The sequence below is a fragment of the Oncorhynchus mykiss genome, chromosome 9, assembly GCF_057628025.1.
Source record: "Oncorhynchus mykiss isolate SJ-2025 chromosome 9, ASM5762802v1, whole genome shotgun sequence".
In the NCBI taxonomy this organism is placed as follows: Eukaryota; Metazoa; Chordata; class Actinopteri; order Salmoniformes; family Salmonidae; genus Oncorhynchus; species Oncorhynchus mykiss.
Genome location: NC_143030.1, coordinates 23056589 through 23077024, shown reverse-complemented (window position 1 = coordinate 23077024; position 20436 = coordinate 23056589). Strand labels below are relative to the sequence as shown.

At 42.1% G+C, this 20436-nt stretch overlaps 1 protein-coding gene across 1 annotated transcript; it reads left to right on the top strand.

Annotated features, from left to right (window-relative positions):
- Positions 1 to 5567: 5567 nt before the first annotated feature.
- On the top strand, positions 5568 to 17139 carry LOC110531700 (uncharacterized). Its single transcript, XM_021615028.3, has 16 exons — positions 5568 to 5798; positions 5910 to 5959; positions 6885 to 6974; positions 7775 to 7899; positions 8150 to 8293; positions 8426 to 8647; positions 8754 to 8850; positions 9000 to 9217; positions 9285 to 9438; positions 9739 to 9923; positions 14811 to 14931; positions 15100 to 15311; positions 15762 to 15879; positions 15974 to 16143; positions 16730 to 16827; positions 16900 to 17139. The coding sequence occupies exons 1-16, from the start codon at positions 5749 to 5751 to the stop codon at positions 17123 to 17125; spliced, it is 2280 nt and encodes a 759-aa protein (XP_021470703.3). The 5' UTR covers positions 5568 to 5748; the 3' UTR covers positions 17126 to 17139.
- The last annotated feature ends 3297 nt before the right edge of the window (positions 17140 to 20436 follow it).

Sequence of the window (20436 nt, the reverse complement as noted above, 5' to 3'; positions counted from 1 at the left end):
GGAGACTAAACAAGCAGAGGCATATCTATTTAAAATATTATGGGTGGGTCTAACTCTGACTGAAAGAAAACAACATTCCGCTGTGGGGCTGGAGATGGTAGACAGAAGTTCATGGGTTAGGGGGTCATGGGATAGGGGGTCATGGGATAAGTTATGCTGCTTATTTCTCAAGGTACTTTATTCTGACATTTTCCCTTTAGTTTTACCTCAAGCTTCACTGACGGGAGGTACATTTACAGTACCCCCACGAGATTAAGTACCGTCATTCAAATGTGCCCTTATGGTACTAGAGCAAAACATTTCCTGAAATGGAGGGACTACCTGGACTTATCAGATAAGAAACAGTTTTTGGCTGCAAATAGTTTTGCTACAGTGTGCACTAATGAATATGACTCTGGTCACTCTTCCTCTGAGGACTCTCCTGAAGCAGGAGTGGCTGGCCTGGTGCTGCTGCCCTGTTGTCTTTGCACCGCAGTCTGGATATGGAGATGCCTCAGACTTCACCTCTTCTATGAAGGGAGAGCCTCGAGGAAGAGGGAATGAGAGGACAGAGCGCTCAATTAACAGGAAGGCCATTGTCACATACAGTCCAACAGCGCCACCTGGCAGCTATTGACTAGAGCAACATATGTTTATGAATATTATTGGTTAGATAATGCCATTTCTAAACACTTGAATTTGTTGACCTGCAATGCCATGTTTTGGTTCTGTATCCTCACTTTTTGCCATTTCACAACAAAAAGTCCCTAAACCCCAGCCCCTAAGGTCTGTCTAGATTTGGCTCTGGATACAGAGATTAGGCGTATTTAAAAATAGAAAAAAAAATGAGCAGGGCTCTAGGGACCAGGAAGTGCTCTGGGAAGGCTTTTCAGGTTAGTGCATATCCAGGGTGATTGGGTTAGAGGTAGATGGAATGGTGCACAGGCACAGCAGCTCACACGCTACATCTCATAGCCATATTCCTATAAGGAGAGGCAACGGGCGAAATGTATAGCTGATCAGGTAAGTATTGGATTCTGTGTTTCGCTGGACTATTGCTTTGGCGGGATGCAAATTAAAAATGTCAACTGTCGGAACCCTGTGATCCCCATGTCTGTGATGGACTTGAGTTTCTTGGGCGTGTCCTTCACCATTGAATCAGTGCCACTGATGTTGATCAGGCGCTCGTGATTGGACCGTATCCAGGCTTACAGGCGGCCATTCATGGCGTAGCCGGCCAATGGGAAAATTGTGCTTGAATATCATATTTTCCAGAAAAATAACATTTGCTGGTGAAACTTAGACAATTTCACAGGTAATTTTGGAGGGTCAAAATCACATTTCATTAGGAATTCAAGTCCACCAAGTTTATTAAACAGACTGTTAGGGATATTAGACAGACATAATTTCAACCATTTAATTCTAAAAGCACCCACTAACAACTCAAACTCAATAGCCTGTAAACAAACCTCCATGATCATAGTCTTTCACTAATTGTGATTTCTGAATATAATGCGTTTTTTTTTCCTCCAAACAAATGTAAATATAACAATTTACTTTTTGTTGTGTTATTAGAAGAAAGAAAACAGGTCTGACTTGGGTAAATGATTCTGTATTGGACAAAAGAACATGACCCAAAATTGAGATATCACGTTGCAGCCACTGACTTAATGAAGCTCTCATGGAATTAATCACATTATCGATGTTTAAAGATTCTTTATCTGAAACGTTTTTTAGTGATAACAATTCTTAAATATTTAACTTCCTTTTTAACAGTTATGTAGGCAATGTTGACGGAGTCACAGCAATGAATTGGCATGAGATCACATTTGTTTGAGAGTCAACCCAAATTTCTTGATTGTCAATAGCCAAGGGAATAGCTGCCCTGTCCCTTAGAAAAAGGGCTGTATCATCTGCAAATTGACTGATATTTATATCTTTACCAAAAATACGTCTCACTTTGAAATTCTCAGATTTGTTAAGAAAAATGGCTAGTAAATCAGTGGCTAAAATAAATAAAAGTGGGGAGATTGGACAACTCGGTCTAATTCCTCTAGCAATAGAGAAACGAGGAGATGTGCCATTACTCATAGCCACCAAACTGCTAATATCATTATACATCATCCTTATCACTTTACAGACATTCTCCCCAAACCCAAAAGTAGAGAGAGTTCTAAATAAAAAGTTGTTTTCTAAAGTGTCAAAAGCCTTTAAAAAAAACTAAAACCATCTATGAACTATAATCTAAAATGTCTAAAACCAATTGACTATGGTTATGGATACTCCTTCCTTTAATGAAGGCTGATTGAGTTTCACTGATTATATCATCAAGGCCTTTTTTCAGCCTATTGACATAGACATGGGCTAGTAACTTACAGTCAGTTGCCAACAATGTGATTGGTCTCCAATTGTCCAGGTAAAGAGAGTCCTTCTTTGGTTTGGGTATAAGAACTATTAGTCCCTGTTCTCAAAGAAGGAGGTAAGATAGCATTAGCAAAATCCTCTTTGTAGACCGAAAGCAATAACTCTCTATCAGGCCAAAAATGTCGATAGAATTCAGGAGTCAGGCCATCCGGTCCAAGAGATTTACCTATAAGCATTTGTTTAATGGCTTGGTCCAACTCAGTAATATCTATATCAGAATCACAGAGTTTCTTAAACCTTTTGGAGGTATTAACTGAATCAAAAAAGGAACCCAAATCACCTTCTGAAAGATGAGACTGATATAGTGAACTGTAGAAAGAGTGTATTTTCTTATGAATCACTTCAAGATCACCAGATAGTGTCATTTGCATAAATGGATGTAATACTATTCCTAGTCTGCCTACTCTTCTCCAAATTAAAGAAATAAGATGGGTTTTTTCACCTTTTTCAATTCATTTGGCCTTTGAACAGATGAAGGCACCCTGTGCCTTAACGTTGTATATGTCGTCCAGATCACATTGGCATTTAGCAAGCTCTGCCTTTTCATCTTCATTTAAATCAAGTTTATTGCTCAGCCTGTTAATATCAATAATAATATCCATCTGCTTGGGAAGTCTTTTCTGAGCTAGCACTTTACCAGTAGAGATGGCAATTCTACTGGTATTCTGAATTGAATCATTTTCCATTTGTTAGTAGAAGAGCAGAATCGAGACAGGTCTCTCTAAGAACTTTAGACTGTAAACAAAATGGCTCAATCTTTAAAAGAAAAGGAGGTACATTTCCAGTATGCTTTAGAAAATCTTGTCATTCTCAAAACAAAAGGAAAGAATAATGGAACAATGGTCTGTCAGAGGAGCTGAGAAAATACTACATTCACTGACTTCCTGAAGAGATGACAGTCAGAATGGAATATGACTGTTTGATTCCTTATTGAAACTGAGTGGAATACAATGATGACTACTCACAGGAACTGCTATCTCCCTCTCACTGGGGGAGGCTGGTAGGAGATGGACTTCACTGCTGCTCCTGTGGAAAATGATAGTACAATTATTGTGTGAGTGCATGAGTTCAAGTGTTTGTGTTTCAAATATGCACGTGTGTATTTGTGTGTGTAGGTTTTTACTCATCTAGCCCCTTATTTGTGGGTATGGTGGTTGGGCCCCTGGGATGAGTGCTGCTGCTGCTGCCTTGGCATGTGTTGTGGGCCCTGATGAGGCCTCTGGTGGTCCCTGGGCAGGGGGGGGATGGTGTCACTAGCCAGGCTGTCGGTGCTATTGACGGAGGAGGCTGCCGACACCATGAACACAGGGGAATGCCAACCCTGAAGGGGCAGACCAGGGTCATGTTCAGTATGGCACACAACATCAAAAGGTTTGCAACAGAAAATTAAAATCTGTGTTCTAGTTGAACAAGTTAAGGTAGAATTTCCCTGTTCTAAAATGTTTTCTCATTACTGTCCTGGAATAAAAGAAGAATCATAATATAGACTTAATATAGGCTCATTGTCGATTTCTGGATGTTTGAGAAAACAGGATAGACAGAGTTATTAGTTGTACTCTTCATTGACTACATTTACAACCTCAGCCAAGGTTGAAGGTACCGGAAACCATATATGGAGAGACAAGACAGGAGTGCCCTGATGATAATTCAAGGGTGATCGTTCAAGATTGATGCAGAAATTGGACATCATTTCATGTCCTGAGGATGTTGGGAAATGCCTTCAAAACAGCCACTAGGGGCAACAGTGAGTGATATTACCATCAAATAGGCTTGGTGTTTGTGGACATGGGAGGAGGATGGGTGTAATTCCATGTTTCTAGATTTGAAAGTTGTGTGTTCCAGTCATGGACACTTTTTTTTATTTTTTAAACCCTATCTCAAACCATAACCTTTCAGAATGTGTGCCTAAACGTAACCCTTAACTTCGAAATTTGAAGTTTGGAGAAATGGAACGATACAGAGCAGCAGGAGAAACAAAAACACTTTGAAACTGTATGTTTGGAGAAACTTTTACATTTTAAATTTGGGAACATGGATGAACATCTAATTCTGCAGTGAGACTGTGAGAGCTTTTTGCATAATTAATGTTTTCTGGATCTTTAAGTCATTTATACATTGATTGGATGGAGAGTTATCTGGTTCTATAACTATAAGAACTATCCTGCAATGATCCCAATAAGGCCAGGTCTGTCAGAAAGTGCTGCAGTTTCTTCCTCTGCTCCCTCTCTTGCTTGTGCCACACACACACTTAGATTTTTTTCTCAATTTTATACATTCATCTTATTTTGTGAGTTTCATATTTTGGCAAATGTTGTTTTTCTGAAAGGGAGGACCTCATCAGGGTGCATGGAAAATCAAATACCCCCTCATCTCCTAGCAACGCCTTCGCATCAACAGCCTTGACAAGTAGCCTAATATATGGTGCACAATAAATACATCTACTGACATTTAGATGCATGGTGATGAATGCAAAGGAAATATAAATAAAAAAGGTTATCACGAGCTGTGTTTGAATCATTCGATAACATTTCAACTGTGGGTGATTGAATAGGCCTACAGAACACGTTTCATTGTAATCAACCGATTCATAATGATTCATTTACAAAACAGAATAGAGGCCTTGTTTTAGGCTGGTTACTTACACTGCCGCTGCTCATCACTGTAAAAACCTAAACCTAGAACGGTGTATTTTAGCACATTTGCTGTGCGCTAAGTTTCGCTGTCAAACCTACATAAAAAGATGCGATTGCAAACGCACATATTCCTTCCCTCTTTTTTTCATTCATCTTCATTTAATTTATTCAGCATCATCAATTAATGCGTCTTTCTGCGATACAATTAGAAAATGTTTTTTAATTAAAGACAGAGATCTACATTATGGATCTTATTTCGGGAGACACTTGTTTTTCGAGCTCATCTCTCAGGTGTAGTCTAACACACGCAAGGAATCATCTATATATTCCCGTAACAAAGAACGTAGGATAAATGCGGGTCTTGGCATATGTGGACCTGTTGGTAAGGCCTATACATTTAAGCCTATGGTTATTTTAGAAATACGTATGATGGCCAATTAATGAATGGGTTTTGAATATTTGCTTGAAAATTGTCTACTTTTATCATGAGTTGACAGCCAAGTAGAAGTTATTGATTGTGCCTTGTTGACTGGTGGATCTAATGAAAGCAATCAGCTCTCTACCAATTAGGGCATGGACAGGTGTGGCTGCCACTGACAGTCAAAATGGTGCCAATCATGGATGAAGTTTGATGAATTGCAAAAGAAAATAGAGAAAGATAAGGAAATAGAAATTAAGTTACTTTTCACTACACCTTTACACAATACCAAACATGACCATACCTTGTACAATGAAAGTTAGGGCTATCAAAATCATTCTGTGGTGAGTTTTAAGAGGTAAATGTAGTGACTGTGGTAATATCTAGTCACATTAATAGAATAGGTCGTCCATATATACATTTGAATTCCTCACTTCTACCAATATTTCTTCCAGCATACTGTTACTCTGTGCTACACTCAGTACTCCAACTCCTGTACCAGTTGGTAAGTTTGATTTACAGTACTGTTGTTTATTTACTAGGAACCAAACAGAACCAACAGGGGAGGGACCTACTTGAGCTTTGTCCAATGTAAGCTGTCATTTTCATTGTAAAACGTTTTCTGTTGGGACTAAACGGTTTCTGTTGCAAAACGTTTTGAACTAATGGTTACACCCCTGGGGGGTATTCAGTATGCCAATTCTGAAAAACGTTTTGAACTAATGGTTACACCCCTGGGGGGTATTCAGTATGCCAATTCTGAAAAACGTTTTGTAACAAATCATATACTCCAAATGGAAATTGTTTTGAAAGAATAGTTTCTATTGGACAAAATTCAGGTTGGTCCCTCTCTGTTTGTTTCTTAAATGGTAAACTGTCTCCATTGCAGGACGTAATGAATACAGCCCTGCTCTCACCCACCATATTCTCTCACTAGAACTATGTCGTATGAGTGTCGTCCCCTGTTGGCCATTTATAGCATAACCTTTCAGTACAGTAAAGGAGACTTCTGCCAAATAGATTTCTGGGAGAGTGGAGACCCGCACACTTGTCAAATGTGGACCAATCCAAAACTGAGACTCCAATGCAAAAATGGAGAGGATTTATTTGGATATCATCCAATGAAAGACTCACAATAAAAGTCAATCTTAGATTCATGCATATCTAACATGATTTGAAAATAACCCTGAAACAAGGACACAATAAAACAGTACATAATCTGATTATTCATTCACCATGTTGTTATTGTGATTGAATGTGGCTAATTTCTGTGTCATAGAAAGACGGATACGCCATAAACATCATCTGTTCAATAAACAGCATGCCACTGTTTAGTCAGCCTCTTCGCTTTGATGGCTGATTCATACTGAACAAAACGTGTTCTGTGTCAATGAATTCAAGGTAATGATTCCATCTGTCTTGTGTTATAGGAACATTCCGGTCTGAGTGTCATGAGCGTCACTTCTGGCTGTTTGTCAGGTCTGGCTTCCTTGGCATTATGAGCCGATTCGACGTTCAAGGTGCGAGAGTAATATTATTGGTTGAATTATGGATACAGCCATTCTTTTACCCAACTGCCACTGGTGTGTTGTACTTTTACATTTTTATTTAGCTAGGCAAGTCGGTTAAGAACACATTTTTATTTTCAATGACGGCCTAGTGGGTTAACTGCCTTGTTCAGGGGCAGAAGGAAAGATTTTGACCTTATCAGCTCGGGGATTCGATCTTGCAACCTTTCGGTTACTAGTCCAACGCTCTAGGCTACCTGCCGCCCCACTACTTGATAATCTTAAACAGAATTTGTCTAGAATGTGAACGTTTCGGGGAGAACAAGAATGTCATCTGACAGTAGAGTAGACCCATAGAGATAGTTAGAGGACGTAACATTGTATCCGGTCCCATGGCGTCTGAGAGCATGGGCAGTGCCATTGAGGCCATATCCATTTCGAAGTAGTAATTTTTCTTCTACTACTTCTATGAGTTCGTAAACAAACTAACAGGGTGCATACTGCCACCTGGAGTGTGTAGGTACTAAGCCCGGGTTGGGGATTTACTACCACCTGCAGTTATGGAATGTTTGCTCACAAATATAATTTATTGCCTTATCTCTCCTGATGACCTGGATGGAATTATTTGGTCCTTCCTTAACCCATAGAAAGTCCCACCCAGTTGACTACTTGAAAATGGTGAAAGTCCTCAATGGAGCTGCCCATGTTAAAACTGACTTTCTGGGCACTTGAGTCCTCTATCTATCTCTATGAAGACACCATAACCAGCTGCACTGTGAATATTGACGCTTCCTTTAAACCGCTGTCATCAGACCACCAGGGAGTTCACTTCCTGTCCGGCCGAAAGGCCACTGAGTGTGGCTACACCATGCTCTTCAATCCCCATGGAGACCTGGTGTTCCGTGCCTCGTTCCTTGCCTGCCACGTCAACAACCAGGTGAACTCGATTGACCCATAATGGATATATATTCAATATACTGGTATATGCAGTCAAATTCGGATGTGTAATGACTTGAGACAGAATGAGTCGTGTAAGAATCAGCATGTGTCCAAATCAGGAGTCGACTGTCTAGAAGCCAAATGGTCCTTCCATCTAAATGATCAATATAATGAATCCAAGTTAATTAGCTTGACTTCCAGCTTGTTTTCTGATTGAATGGAATTGAATAAGAACCTCTCCTGTGCAGGGGGACTCAGAGTTCCGTCTGAAAGTGTGGTTGGTGACCCGGCAGGTGAATGGGAGGGACCTAGGGTACCCCTTCCTGCTCCACTGCTCAGCCCAGTGGCCCTGGGGCTTCCGGGAGCTCGTCTGCGAGGAGAGCTACATGGAGGTGACTTACAGGTCCATCAGATCACAATAGAAAAGACATGTACTGTCCATCTCCGCATGGAACTTTGCCGAACTTACATGTTTCAAATCGCTTCTGTTTTACACTGCGTCTCTCCTTTAATTGTTCTCCAAGGTGTCCATAAATGGACCGGTCCCAGCTGCATTACACTCTGGGCAGGAGAAAAAGGAGGTGGGAAAGAGCGGCATGATGTTCCACAGACCAGGCCACACCAAGGAGGAGGTTAGACCCAGGACCATGACGGAGGCCAGTGCCCTGGGCTACCACATCTCTGAGTCAGGCTCCAGGATTATCCTGCGCTGCCCCTACTCTTCACCCCTCTCCTACACCATCAAGGTACTTCTGACAAGGGTGTTTACTGTGCTCTGTTTGCATGTGATATGAATATACTGGTGTACATGTTATAGTAACTCTTGTCTTTCACTTGACCACGCCTACACAGGAGAAAGGGGTTGAGTTGGAGGTGGTCAATGCTACCATCCTGTACCCACATCAAGGGAAGGTCCTTGCCATCGATGCCACAGTGGCCTGCTCCATGAGTATGTGGCCTATTTATTAGGGAATACAAATGACAAATCTTAGCTTTGACTTTAATCCTATTTGCAATCCTCTTTTGAACCTACCATCTCCTTATTCTTACCACTTTCGTCCTCTCTCCCCCTTTCCATCCCTTCCTTAACTCCTCCAGATGAGGCGACAGTGGATGGTACCCACCTGCTCTGGCCTGTCCCCCATGTCCTCTCCCCCCTGGTACATGGGAGGTTCAGGGACAGGGGCATGAAAATAGGGGTGGAGACGCTTGCCCTGAGTGAGTCTGTGATCAAGGACAGGGGGTATGAGATAAACCTGAGGGATGGAGTGGTGGAGGTCAGCGTTCCATTCGGAGCCGAAGGAACACACATTAAGGTACACACACACACGCATGCATAAATGCATGCACACACATACACTCAACTGCTCTTTCTTGTCCCAGAGTGGTGTGTTGGAGGGCCAGTACAGCCAGTCTCTGTCTGTAGACCTGTTCTACATGCACCAGTGGGAGGATGACCGCTGGCCCCTCACCCAGCATCGCTCCTTCAGGTTCCTCAAGACCGCCTACGTCCCCCGGACCCCCATACTTACAGACAGTCAGTATCCATCTACTATGAGTATTAATGAGCTCAAGGAATGACAGGGATTGGTCACATCCGAACTCAAATATTAATCTCTGCTTTGAATGAATTCGGACAAATTTGCGATATTACCACAATGGTTGGCCTCTGCTCGAAAACTGGCATAAGTTATAAACCATGCTAGAGGCTGCATATTTATGGGATAGATTGCCACTAAAACCCACAACAGTTAACAGTAATTGCAATAGTTCAATACCAATCTATTTGCATGCTTTGATCATGACTCCACACCCACTTACTCTGTTCCCTCCCCAGACACCATATCGTCCCAGAAGCTGTTCTCTGTCTCCCTGGGTGTGTTCCCTCCTGACGTGTCCCTCCACAACGTCACCGGGGGGAGGGAGGGGGACGCTTTGTCCTGGGTCCAGGTCCCCTACCCCAACGGGTCACATTCCTACCAGCTTCATGCCCCCTTCTCACACTCCTCCGTTCTTCAGAAGGTGAGACTAATGGAGAGGCAGAGAGAAGCACCAATTGTAGAGATGTACACTGAGTATACAAAACATTAAGAACACCTGCCCTTTCCATGACATAAACTAACCAGGTGAATCCAGATGAAAGCTTAGATTTTTTTATTAATGTCACTTGTTAAACCCTTTACAGTCTAAGCTCTGTCTAAACCGGCGGAGGGGAGGTTCTACTAGTTGGAATTGTTTTAAGGTCATACCAAGGATCATTTAGCTATTTGATTTAGAATTTTAAGACCCTTTGAAGTATCCCCAAAAATAATTGAATGAACATTTGAATTTGGCCTTACTTCTATTAGCCCATTCAAACGCATTGAATTACAGATTGTTCCCAAAATACATCTAAAGGACGTTTGTTCTGAAGTATCTGTCCTATATCTGAGAGATATAGGAAAGATCAGGATTTTTTTTTTTTTTTGTCACTAAAAAGTATCCATATATACTTCCATACATTTTTTTCAACTGGTACCGTGGCACATTCAGATGAGTGTTGTGAGGCAGTGGTCTCACCTTTCCACAGAGGGGTCATATTAGATAAACAGATGTCTCTAACTTAAACAGACCGATTATTACAGGGATTTTTTTGTATTATTATGCTAATTAGACTTGTGGGATTAAATCCACTTCAATCGGAGTAACCGTAGGGGAAGATATAGTTTAAAGAAGGATTTTATTTAAAGCCTTGAGACAATTGAGACATGGATTGTGTATGTTTGCCATTCAGAGGGTGAATGTGCAAGACAAAAGATTAGTGCCTTTTGAACGGGCTATGGTAGTAGGTGCCAAGTTTGTGTCAAGAACTGCAACGCTGCTGGGTTTTTCACACTCAACAGTTTCCTGTGTGTGTTTCAAGAATGGTCCATCAACCGATGAGGTGCATGCGCGGACCGATAGGAGGCATGGGGCGTGACTAGCTCTGTTTTGTACCATCAAAACTGTGGTTGTATGTTGAAACTGGACAACATGGTTTAAATTATAGATCAATATATCCCCAAGCAGCCTGGAGAGTGTGAGCGGTCAGTTTTATATACAACAGCGAACCAATCTGTGGGTAAAGCAACGCTGCAACTCAAACCCAACAAGCCAAGGCTTCTCTTAGAGAAGACAAAGAGCCACTTGGAGATTCAAATGAGAGCAATGAACAGCTGAAGGATATCCAGGAAAACATAGCTAAAATGCTCTCAATGCTCCCCAAAACAAACTGTCACAACTTGTTGTTAAAAGTAGATTTGTCGAAAGGACAGTAGTCTATCGTGTTGGATGAACTGGACAACAAAATGAGCCTTCTGGAAACAAAGGTGCAAACCTTTTTAGAAGATGAACTGGACCAGCAATAAAACTGAATGATAAAATAATGAATGTTGTACCTACCGGAATACGAGAAAAAAGGAGACCTTTCCAGCTACGTGGTCAAGCTGATATTGGAGACGCTTGGCATGGATGCATCACCGAAAGATCTCGAGCGACGCCATCGGATCGGCGTGAAACAGAAGAATGCTAAATGCCCTCTCGTGGTAATATTTACGCTGTGGAACTATCAGACCAAAGTTGACATTCTGAAGCCACAAGGGGGAAAGAAGATAAAAAATCAATGGCCACACTACAGACCCGGATTCGATCCCAGGCTGTGTCGCAGCCAGCCGCGACCAGTAGACCCATGAGGCGGTGCACAACTGGCCCAGCGTCGTCCTGGTTAGGGGAGGGTTTGGCCGGCCGGGATGTCCTTGTCCCATTGCGCTCTAGCTACTCCTTGTGGCGGGCCAGACGCATGCACGCTGACTTGTGCCTGTACAACTGAGTCGCCAGTCGTACAGCTTTTCCTCCGACACATTGTGTCAAGAAGCAGTGTGTCAAGAAGCAGTGCAGCTTGCCAGGGTCGTGTTAAGTAGGACACATGGCTCTCGACCTTTGTCTCTCCTGAGTCAACAATAAACTAGGCCTGGGTGGGTAAGAGGGGGCAAGGAAGGGAGGGTGAGACACGCTTGGTTTGGGTGGACAAGGGTGAGTAAAGATGGTTGGGATAAGCTTGGGTTGGGGAGAACTGGGAGGGGGTGATGGATTTGGTTTGGGAGAGCGAGAAAAGGAAGGACTTAATTATACTACAATGTAAATGTATTTTTTTGTGACTTGTAAAGCCACTGTAAAATGACTGAGTTCTGGACAGATTAGGAAAGGATGACGAATCCTTATTCCTTGTCATAACTAAGATTCAATGGTGGTTGTTGGTGAGAGGGGCTTTAGGTGGGAAATTGGTCACTGGGAGGGCATCAGACACTTCTCTGAGGTGTGTGTGTGGGGCTTCCATCATCCCATTTCAGTCTGTGGGCCCGGTCTCCCCAAGTAGACCCCCACCAGCCTCTAGAATTTCTACGGTAACACAAACCGACCACAGTACCTAAGTGGCAGTCTTTCTCCAATGTATTTACAATGAAATAGTCCAGTTTTAGTACGTTAGGAGAGGAGTTGGAGTTTAAAAGCCCTAAGGCATAGCTTCTCAAGTACAAAGATGCACTTTACTTTTTTTTTTGTGTTAAATGTCTGCTCAGACCACACACTCCTATATATGTAATGTATACAATAACTATGTATTTATACTATGATCCTCCCATTCTAAGGAATGCCCACCACCCTCATGTCTGCTAAAATGTTTTATTCGGTTCTTCTACAACAGACGGAACAGAAGGTTAACTTTTTATTTTTTACAAGTAAAGACCAACAAAATCCAATTCATAATGGGCTCTATGATGGGGTTGGGGAGCATATGGTTCTGGAACATTTTAAAGAGATTTTGGGCAGATGTGGTTATCTTGCAAGAGTTAATGGAGAAATTGAATATGTAAAGAAGAGCTGGGTTGGAGAGGCCTATGCTGCAGAATTTAAAGAATGAACAGAGTGCATCTTCTGCCCTGCACTGTATAAGGCACTGCATCGCAGACCCGGGTTCGATCCCAGCTGTATCACAACTGGCCGTGATCGGGAGTCCCATAGGCCGGCGCACAATTTGGTCCAGCGTCGTCCGGGTTAGGGGAGGGTTTGGCCCAGCGTCGTTGGGTTAGGGGAGGGTTTGGCCCAGCGTCATCCGGGTTAGGGGAGGGTTTGGCCCAGCGTCGTCCGGGTTAGGGGAGGGTTTGGCCCATCGTCGTCCGGGTTAGGGGAGGGTTTGGCTGGGGATGGGGCTTTACTTGGCTAATCGTGCTCTAGCGACTCCATGTGACAGGCACCTGCAGGCTGGCCTCGGTCTTCAGGTGAACGGTGTTTCCTCCGAGACATTGGTGCAGCTGGCTTGGGGTTAGGTTTGGTGGGTCACGTTTCGGAGGACACTTAACTCGGCCCTTTGCGTCCCGAGCCCGTTGATCGAAATTGGGCAGAAAAAGGGGGTAAAATACAACCAACAAAAAATTATAATGTTGAGAAAAGCACCAGGAATTGATGGTGTTCCCATAGACTTGTATTTAACATTTTACACATGAGAACACGCATCACTCAATTCAGTACTTCCTAGTTCCATGTATCAAAGTTATTTCAGTTACTGTATATTAAAACCAGGAAAATCTGAGGTCCCATTCTGATTTTCTACACTCATTATTTTAATAAATTGTGACAAAATAAAAAACAAGCTTCTAAGCAATAGAATGACAAAGTCGTATATTTTAATTTGATTTAACTATGCATTTATCAGACTTGATACATATAAATTAAACAGGGTTTATTAAAAAGACACTTACAAACAAGAACATGTTTCAGTTTAAATCCATACTCAAACAAATGATATAGATTTCTCAAGAATGTCTGTTGATGCTGAAAAGGCTTTTGACTGTCTTGAATAGCCTTTTCTATTCAGAACTTTGGAAGCTTTACAACTTCCAGCTGAAATAATAAATATGATAAAAATATTGTAAATGTTCTAAAGCTAATATATACACATAGTACATTATCTGTTGAAATTGCTTTAGAAAGGGGCACAAGACAGGAATGGCTCCATATTCATAGAATATAAAGGAAAGTTTTCCATCTTCCTAAGGCTGAGGGTGGTTTTAACCTTCCAGACTTGGAATTGTATCAACTCGCTACCCAAGGCTTTTACTTGCTACATATAGTTAAATAGGCTACATATTGAAGATGTGCATGGTCATCCCCGGAATATTTTTCCGTGTCTGTTTTCAAAGGATAAAGCTAAGAACATTAATTTCATAGTTAAACACTATAACAATATGGACGAAAACGAAACGTATTCTACAAGAACCAGTATAGCTCCCTAAAAACACAACCTTATGGAACAATGCTTGGATAGCTTTCAAAATTCAACGATTTATTTGTATTTGATTTATTAAAAAAAAAAATGGTCCACATGGAAAACTAAAGGCATGAAGTGGTAATAGGTACAATTATTTCCATGGCAGAATTAAAAATACGTTTTGCACTGACCAATGTGGATATTTTCAAATAAATGCAACTTAAACGTTTTATCACAAAATGTAGCTTTGGACATAAGAGCAATCATGAGGGAATCCTATTTGAGTAAAAGGATATTCATATGATGGGTGAACTATACAAAACCTAGCCAACTGGCAATCTCAAAAATATAAACTATTGGAACCAAGACTTAAAAATAACTGATATTTCACAAGATGGAGGGGTTGTTGGAACATAACTAACGAGATTACAGTTAACGAATGTATGCTTAATCGAGTATAAATGAATGTATTTGGGGGGGGGGGGACTCAATATTAGGAAGGTGTACGAATTTGTCTGGTATAGTCAGTGTACTTCAATCATGTACAGTATACATACCTCACTAGCAGTTTTTTAAACTTTCATAATGTAATGATACAATGTAACTTGCTCTCCCTCTTACGTCAGTATATTGATGGGGGCTATAGGAGGTACACCCTCCCTCTCACCTTTTCCCTGACCATCTCACCCCATGGAGAGGTCTTCTACCATAATGCCACCATTGTGAGTGATGTTCAAGAGCAGACAGGTGATTATATATATACATCTCTTGACAGAGAGAATTAATACCAAATCACTTGAACTAAACTCATGGTTACCTGCCTCCCTGTCCTGTTTAAATCCCTCATTCCTTCACTCTCTCTGACTCTTTTGCCATTCTTCTCCTTCTTCCCCTCTTCTCCATGCATTCTCCCAGCCCCAGAACCTCCCAGGCTGGAGGGTAAGTGCACTGAGAGGGGCCTCCTGGTGCTACTGCACTATGGGGCCCTGGAGCGGAGCTGGGAGCTCTTCATTGGGGACCGCCGGCTGGACTGGGAGCTAGTGGAAATGGGGGGCTTTACCGTGGAAACAGAAGAGGACTACTTTAGTGTGGAGATCCCACTCTATAGTCCGGACATGACCTATGAGGTGAGGAGGGATATCTAAGTAAATGAACTGGAGATTTGGTTGTCCACTCAACTGGCACTTTTCTCATGGCTGTGTTTCTTCCACCTCAGTCAAATTAAAATGGTGATTCAATTGTTGTGCTCTATCCTTCTCTTTATCTATCTCTGAAATCTTTAACCAAGAACATGTCTATACGGTGCATTTGGAAAGTATATTCAGACCCCTTCCCTTTTCCAAATTTTGCTACGTTACAGCGTTATTCTAAAATGTATTAATTCATGTTTTCCCCTCGTCAATCTACAAAAAATAGGCCGTAATGACTAAGGGGGAAAAAAGTTTTTTTTAGAAATTCTAGCAAATGTATTAAAAAATTTAAACAAACATAAATATCTTATTTACGTAGTAAGTCAATATATTGGACACTTTCATTATCAAAACCTCCCCTTCCTCTCTGGCTCATCCCGCTTGTAGGAAGTGAGTTTGCAGGGTGTTGTTGGCCGTCTGGAGGTCAGTGTGGTGGACATAGACACACTCAAGGTGGAGAACAGCCTCATCCATCGCTGCACCTTCCGTGTCAGAGAGTTACTGGGTAACACACCTGTGGTGTACTATTGAAAGGCTTGACCGACATGTCCTCATTCAAACACTGTTAAAACTGATCCCAGATCTCTCTTGACTTCCAGTGTGCTTACCAGAGGGGAGGATGGTCGTAGTGACTGATACGTCACGTACCATCCCGCCCACCCAACCAAAACACACCACCCTTTTGGACCCCAGCTGTGTCCCCCAAGAGACGGACAGCGTCAGGGCCCTATTCAATTTCTCCATGGATTCATGTGGTACCATTGCGACCGTGAGTGTGTTAGCACGTTGATTCATCATGTTACATGCCGTGGTGGAAAAAGTACTAAATTGTCATACTTGAATAAAAGTAAAGATACCTTTTTAATAGCAAGTGACTCAACTGACAGTCACCCAGTAAAATATTACTTGAGTAAAAGTATTTGGTTCTAAATATACTTAAGTAACTGGAATTGCGTATTTAAGTATAAAAAGTAAAAGTGTAAACCTTTCAAATTCCTTACATTAAGCAAACCAGACGGCACAATAATAAAAAAAAAATTTATTGACAGATAGCCAGGGGCACACTCCAACACTAAGATATAATTGACAAACAAAGCATTTGGGTTTAGTGAGTCCGCCAGATCATTGGCAGTAGGGATGCAGGTTAGGTAAAATGTTTGGAGTAAAAATATTCTTTTTTTTTCTCTTCAGGAATGTAGTGAAGCAGAAGTTAAAGGTGGCAAAAATATAAATAGTAAAGTACAGATACCCCCCCCCCAAAAACAACTTATGTAGTACTTGAAAGTATTTTTACTTAGGTACAGTACACCACTGGTTATGTGTTAAGTCAATCATACTTGTTCTACCTCACCTAGGTTGAGGGGGATTTCCTAGTATATGAGAACCAGGTGCTGTTCCCCAAAGAACTTATCACCACGGATGACCCCCCCAGCCACAGAGACTCCCCTTACAGGTAAACACACACACCACGTTTCACACTATTCAAATGTGAATTTCTACGTACATATATATATATTTTTTTTAGGCTGACCATCCAGTGCCGCTACCCTGCCATCGACACCGGCATTGTCTCCATTGAACACCCTGTCCATCCAACCTTTGCCCTCTCACCTATGCTGCCTCTTAAACACACTCAAAGGGAGGCCTCCCGCAGTGGGCAGTATGTGGCAGTGGTGTGTGTGGCGATTGTTGTGATGGGAGCTTTGATTGCTGCTACATTGAAGATGCTCTGTTGCCCAATAAAAATGTAAAACATGTTTGCAAATCTGTGAAATTGGTTCATATCCCTACTATATGTATTTAATGAAATAAGACATTTGCCTAGTAAAAATCATAACACTTGAATCGGTTACTAAACCAATTCACCAAAGAGTGAAGAATTTCTGTACCAAGAAATTACATGTATAAATATCAATCGCCGACTATGTAGATGGGGAAACATCCTAAGAAGGGGGGGGAGGAGAGGAACCTGCTTCAGACTATTGAGATGCACCCCTAGGTTCCGGTAAGCTGCCCAACCATTTGACCCAATTATCTAATTAAGGACATGCACATTGTTAACCCCAACAAGCTTCTAATTGGTCAATCAAAGCACTACCCCCCCCCCCCCCCCCATATCAAAGTGCCAAAGTGCACACCATCTTAGTCAGAATTGGTTAGCCTCCACCCACTAGTCTCTCACCTTGTTGTTGGTCCATATAGGGGCTGTTGAGACTGCGCGTCAGGATAGATACCTGTTGGTAACTACTGACCTCTCATTCATTGGGAATAAACCTCGTGTTGATGCTGTCGGTAAGTAGGCTTTTACAGTTTATTTTGAAACAAAATGGGCTGGAATTCCGGTTTGGTCAGCTCAAGAACTTGAGATGACATGGCATCTTAACAGGTCTTGGCCTTAATGCTGTAGGCCAGGATTTGATAGCTGATGCTGACAGGAAGTCTCTCCTGCAGTATCTCTGGCTCTCACTGTGCCTGTTAAACCAAATTTAAAATCATTTGCTACTTTTTTTTCAATCCCTTTCCCCCCTCTAGATGCTAAGCAGTATGGGTCAGAGTAGTTGAGAATGGAGCGGAAACCACATACACTGTAAATGAAACCTGTGCCTTGGTTCCCCAGAGAAGTCAGCTGTAAGATCTAGATGGAGGTACTGATTCGCAAATCTAAAATGTGTGTCTATGGATCTCTTTAGTGTAGTATCTAGTAGGGCTCTATCTGAACTGTGTCTGGGCCAGTGTATCGTCATAACCGTATAGGAGAATGATTCTTTATGTTCCCCTGTAGGTGTCAGGACATGTCGTTCTTCATTGTCTGGTACAACAGCAAATGACTGGACTGCTGCCCTCGCTACAGAAAGCTAAAGGCTATATTACATTTGGCAAATGCTCTTTTTAGATGAGCTATACACCAGTTTGTGTTCCCAATACCATCCTGGGTGCCCTGTCTGATTTCATGCCCTGTCTTCTGTGTCATCATCAGGCCCATAGCTTTGCCACATCTACCTTGCAGGAGGGGCAGCAGCTGACTGCCATATTCCTCTGAGCCTCAGTGGTGTTAATTCTAACCCGAAGGGAAGAGCGAGATTGTAGATTCCTCAACTTATTCTATTATAAGATTTGCAAAAATGGAGCTGGTTAACAATCACACGACAGGTGCAACAGTGAAGAGCCCAACAAACACGAGTTGGGTCTCTTTTGTCTGTGGCAGTTTAGCAGGTGTGTGAGGTCATAGTGGGAGCATAGAAACAAGTGATAATGGCAGTTTTGTTGCTCCTTTCTGCTGATGGAATAGTTTCTGCTGCTCAAACAACTAGCCTTTTCTCTTCATTTCTCCACACAGCTGTGCCCTTGAAAGATAGGAAAAGAACAGGAAGGACCAAATACCTGGTCACTCTGACAGCCCTTTGTCTTTGGCCAGGTGACTACAGTAAGAAACAGACTATGGAAATTGACAGGTGTAAGTAAGGCACTTACTCCGTTCTTTACTTCTTGGTGGCGGTGGTCCATCCAATACTGTTCTCCAGGCAGGATTGGTAGTCAGGATGGTGGACTTGGTCATTTCTTGCAGCACTGGTAAGTATTTCAGTTCAATATCAGACCCTATCCATTCTAAGATCAGACCTGAAAGGACTGAATAGGCTTAAAAAGATGGCTTGATTGCCAGAATCTCTACTACTTATCAGATTAACTGATGGATACCATCTTTTTTTATGGCTCTGTGTGCAGTTTGAAGTTGCTAACTAGCATTTGCTCAATTGCTAACAGGCGTTTCTACCTTACATTTACCTGCACGCAGAGATCTAAAAATGGTATCCATGAGTTAGTCTGACTATTTGAGTCGTCCATGACTTCTCCTAGGCTGAGCGGGGCGCAAGGAATATATTCTGATCAGTCACTGGAGGAAAAGGGGATCAAGCCTCTGTTCCGCTTCAGGGCAGTGCTGTAGGTATTGAAGGGAACAACGCAAAGATAGAATTCACAAGTGCCGATGAAGCCCTAATCCAGCTACAAGAAACCTTCCCAGTGCTCTGAGAAAAGGACGAAGTAGGAAAAAGAGTGCACTAGGCTACATTGACTTAAGACCAGTTTATTGTAAATTGAGACAATATCCTTTCCCTCTAACCTACTTTCCCCAAATAACTGACTTATCAGTAGAAGTAGCCGATAACAATAGGCTACACGGACACTGAAAAATAAATGTCAAAGGGAAACATATTGCATGCATATCAGAATAGGATGGTGAATACAGGTGTAGGCGTGGCGGCATAAGGTATGTTGGGGGAGAATGATTAAGTGGATACGTAAGGTTGGGACAAGCTTGGTGAGGTAAAAGGAGGTGGTGAGGGATGGGTTAGACTTGGGAAGGACGGATTTAACCATACTATTTTATTTTGGACTTGCAAACCTGCGACATTGAGTTCTGGATAGATTAGGAAAGGATGCCTAGTCATTCCATTCCTTGTCATTCTAAGATTCAATGGTGGTTATTGGTGAGAGTGGAGGGTCTGAGGGATTGGGACGGGTTGAGTGCGCTTAAGGACCCTGCAGACGCCTCCGAGTGGTCGGGTAGGCTGTTTAGTGTTTATCCGACTAGATAATATATATGGATCCTCCCAACTTAAAAACAAGTTGTGCCCCTGAGTTAAAGCATTGGGCATGTTTAGCAATTGATTTGAGACAGCTGTCACCAATGTAGTTAATTCCAATCTGGGTGATCACAGCACAACGTGCATGCAAACTGCTTATGCAAGTCTACACTTGAACGTCAAACTAACTCCCCATTCCATGGAATGCCCACTGCCATGATGTTTAAATTAACCTTGTCTGTTCTAACATTGATTTTTATTGGGGGGGGGGGGGGGGAAGACATGGTTCTTGAACATTAAGATTGTTCGAAGTGGCCTATGATGCTACCTACTGTGGTGTAGGGAAAAATTGTATTAGCCCAGCACATGTACCAAGAAAGTGTTAATGGTGAAACAGTTCATTGTAAATGTTTAAATTGAAGCGATTATACTGACAATCATGATGCAATACAAGAAAAGCTGTACATTTAAATTAGGCT

Excerpts from the sequence above, each read along its gene's own strand:
- LOC110531700 (XM_021615028.3), top strand. The coding sequence starts at position 5,749 with ATGACCATACCTTGTACAATGAAAGTTAGGGCTATCAAAATCATTCTG. Across the intron at positions 8,648-8,753 it reads CCCTCTCCTACACCATCAAG|GAGAAAGGGGTTGAGTTGGA; the intron begins GTACTTCTGACA and ends ACGCCTACACAG. Across the intron at positions 16,828-16,899 it reads CACAGAGACTCCCCTTACAG|GCTGACCATCCAGTGCCGCT; the intron begins GTAAACACACAC and ends TATTTTTTTTAG.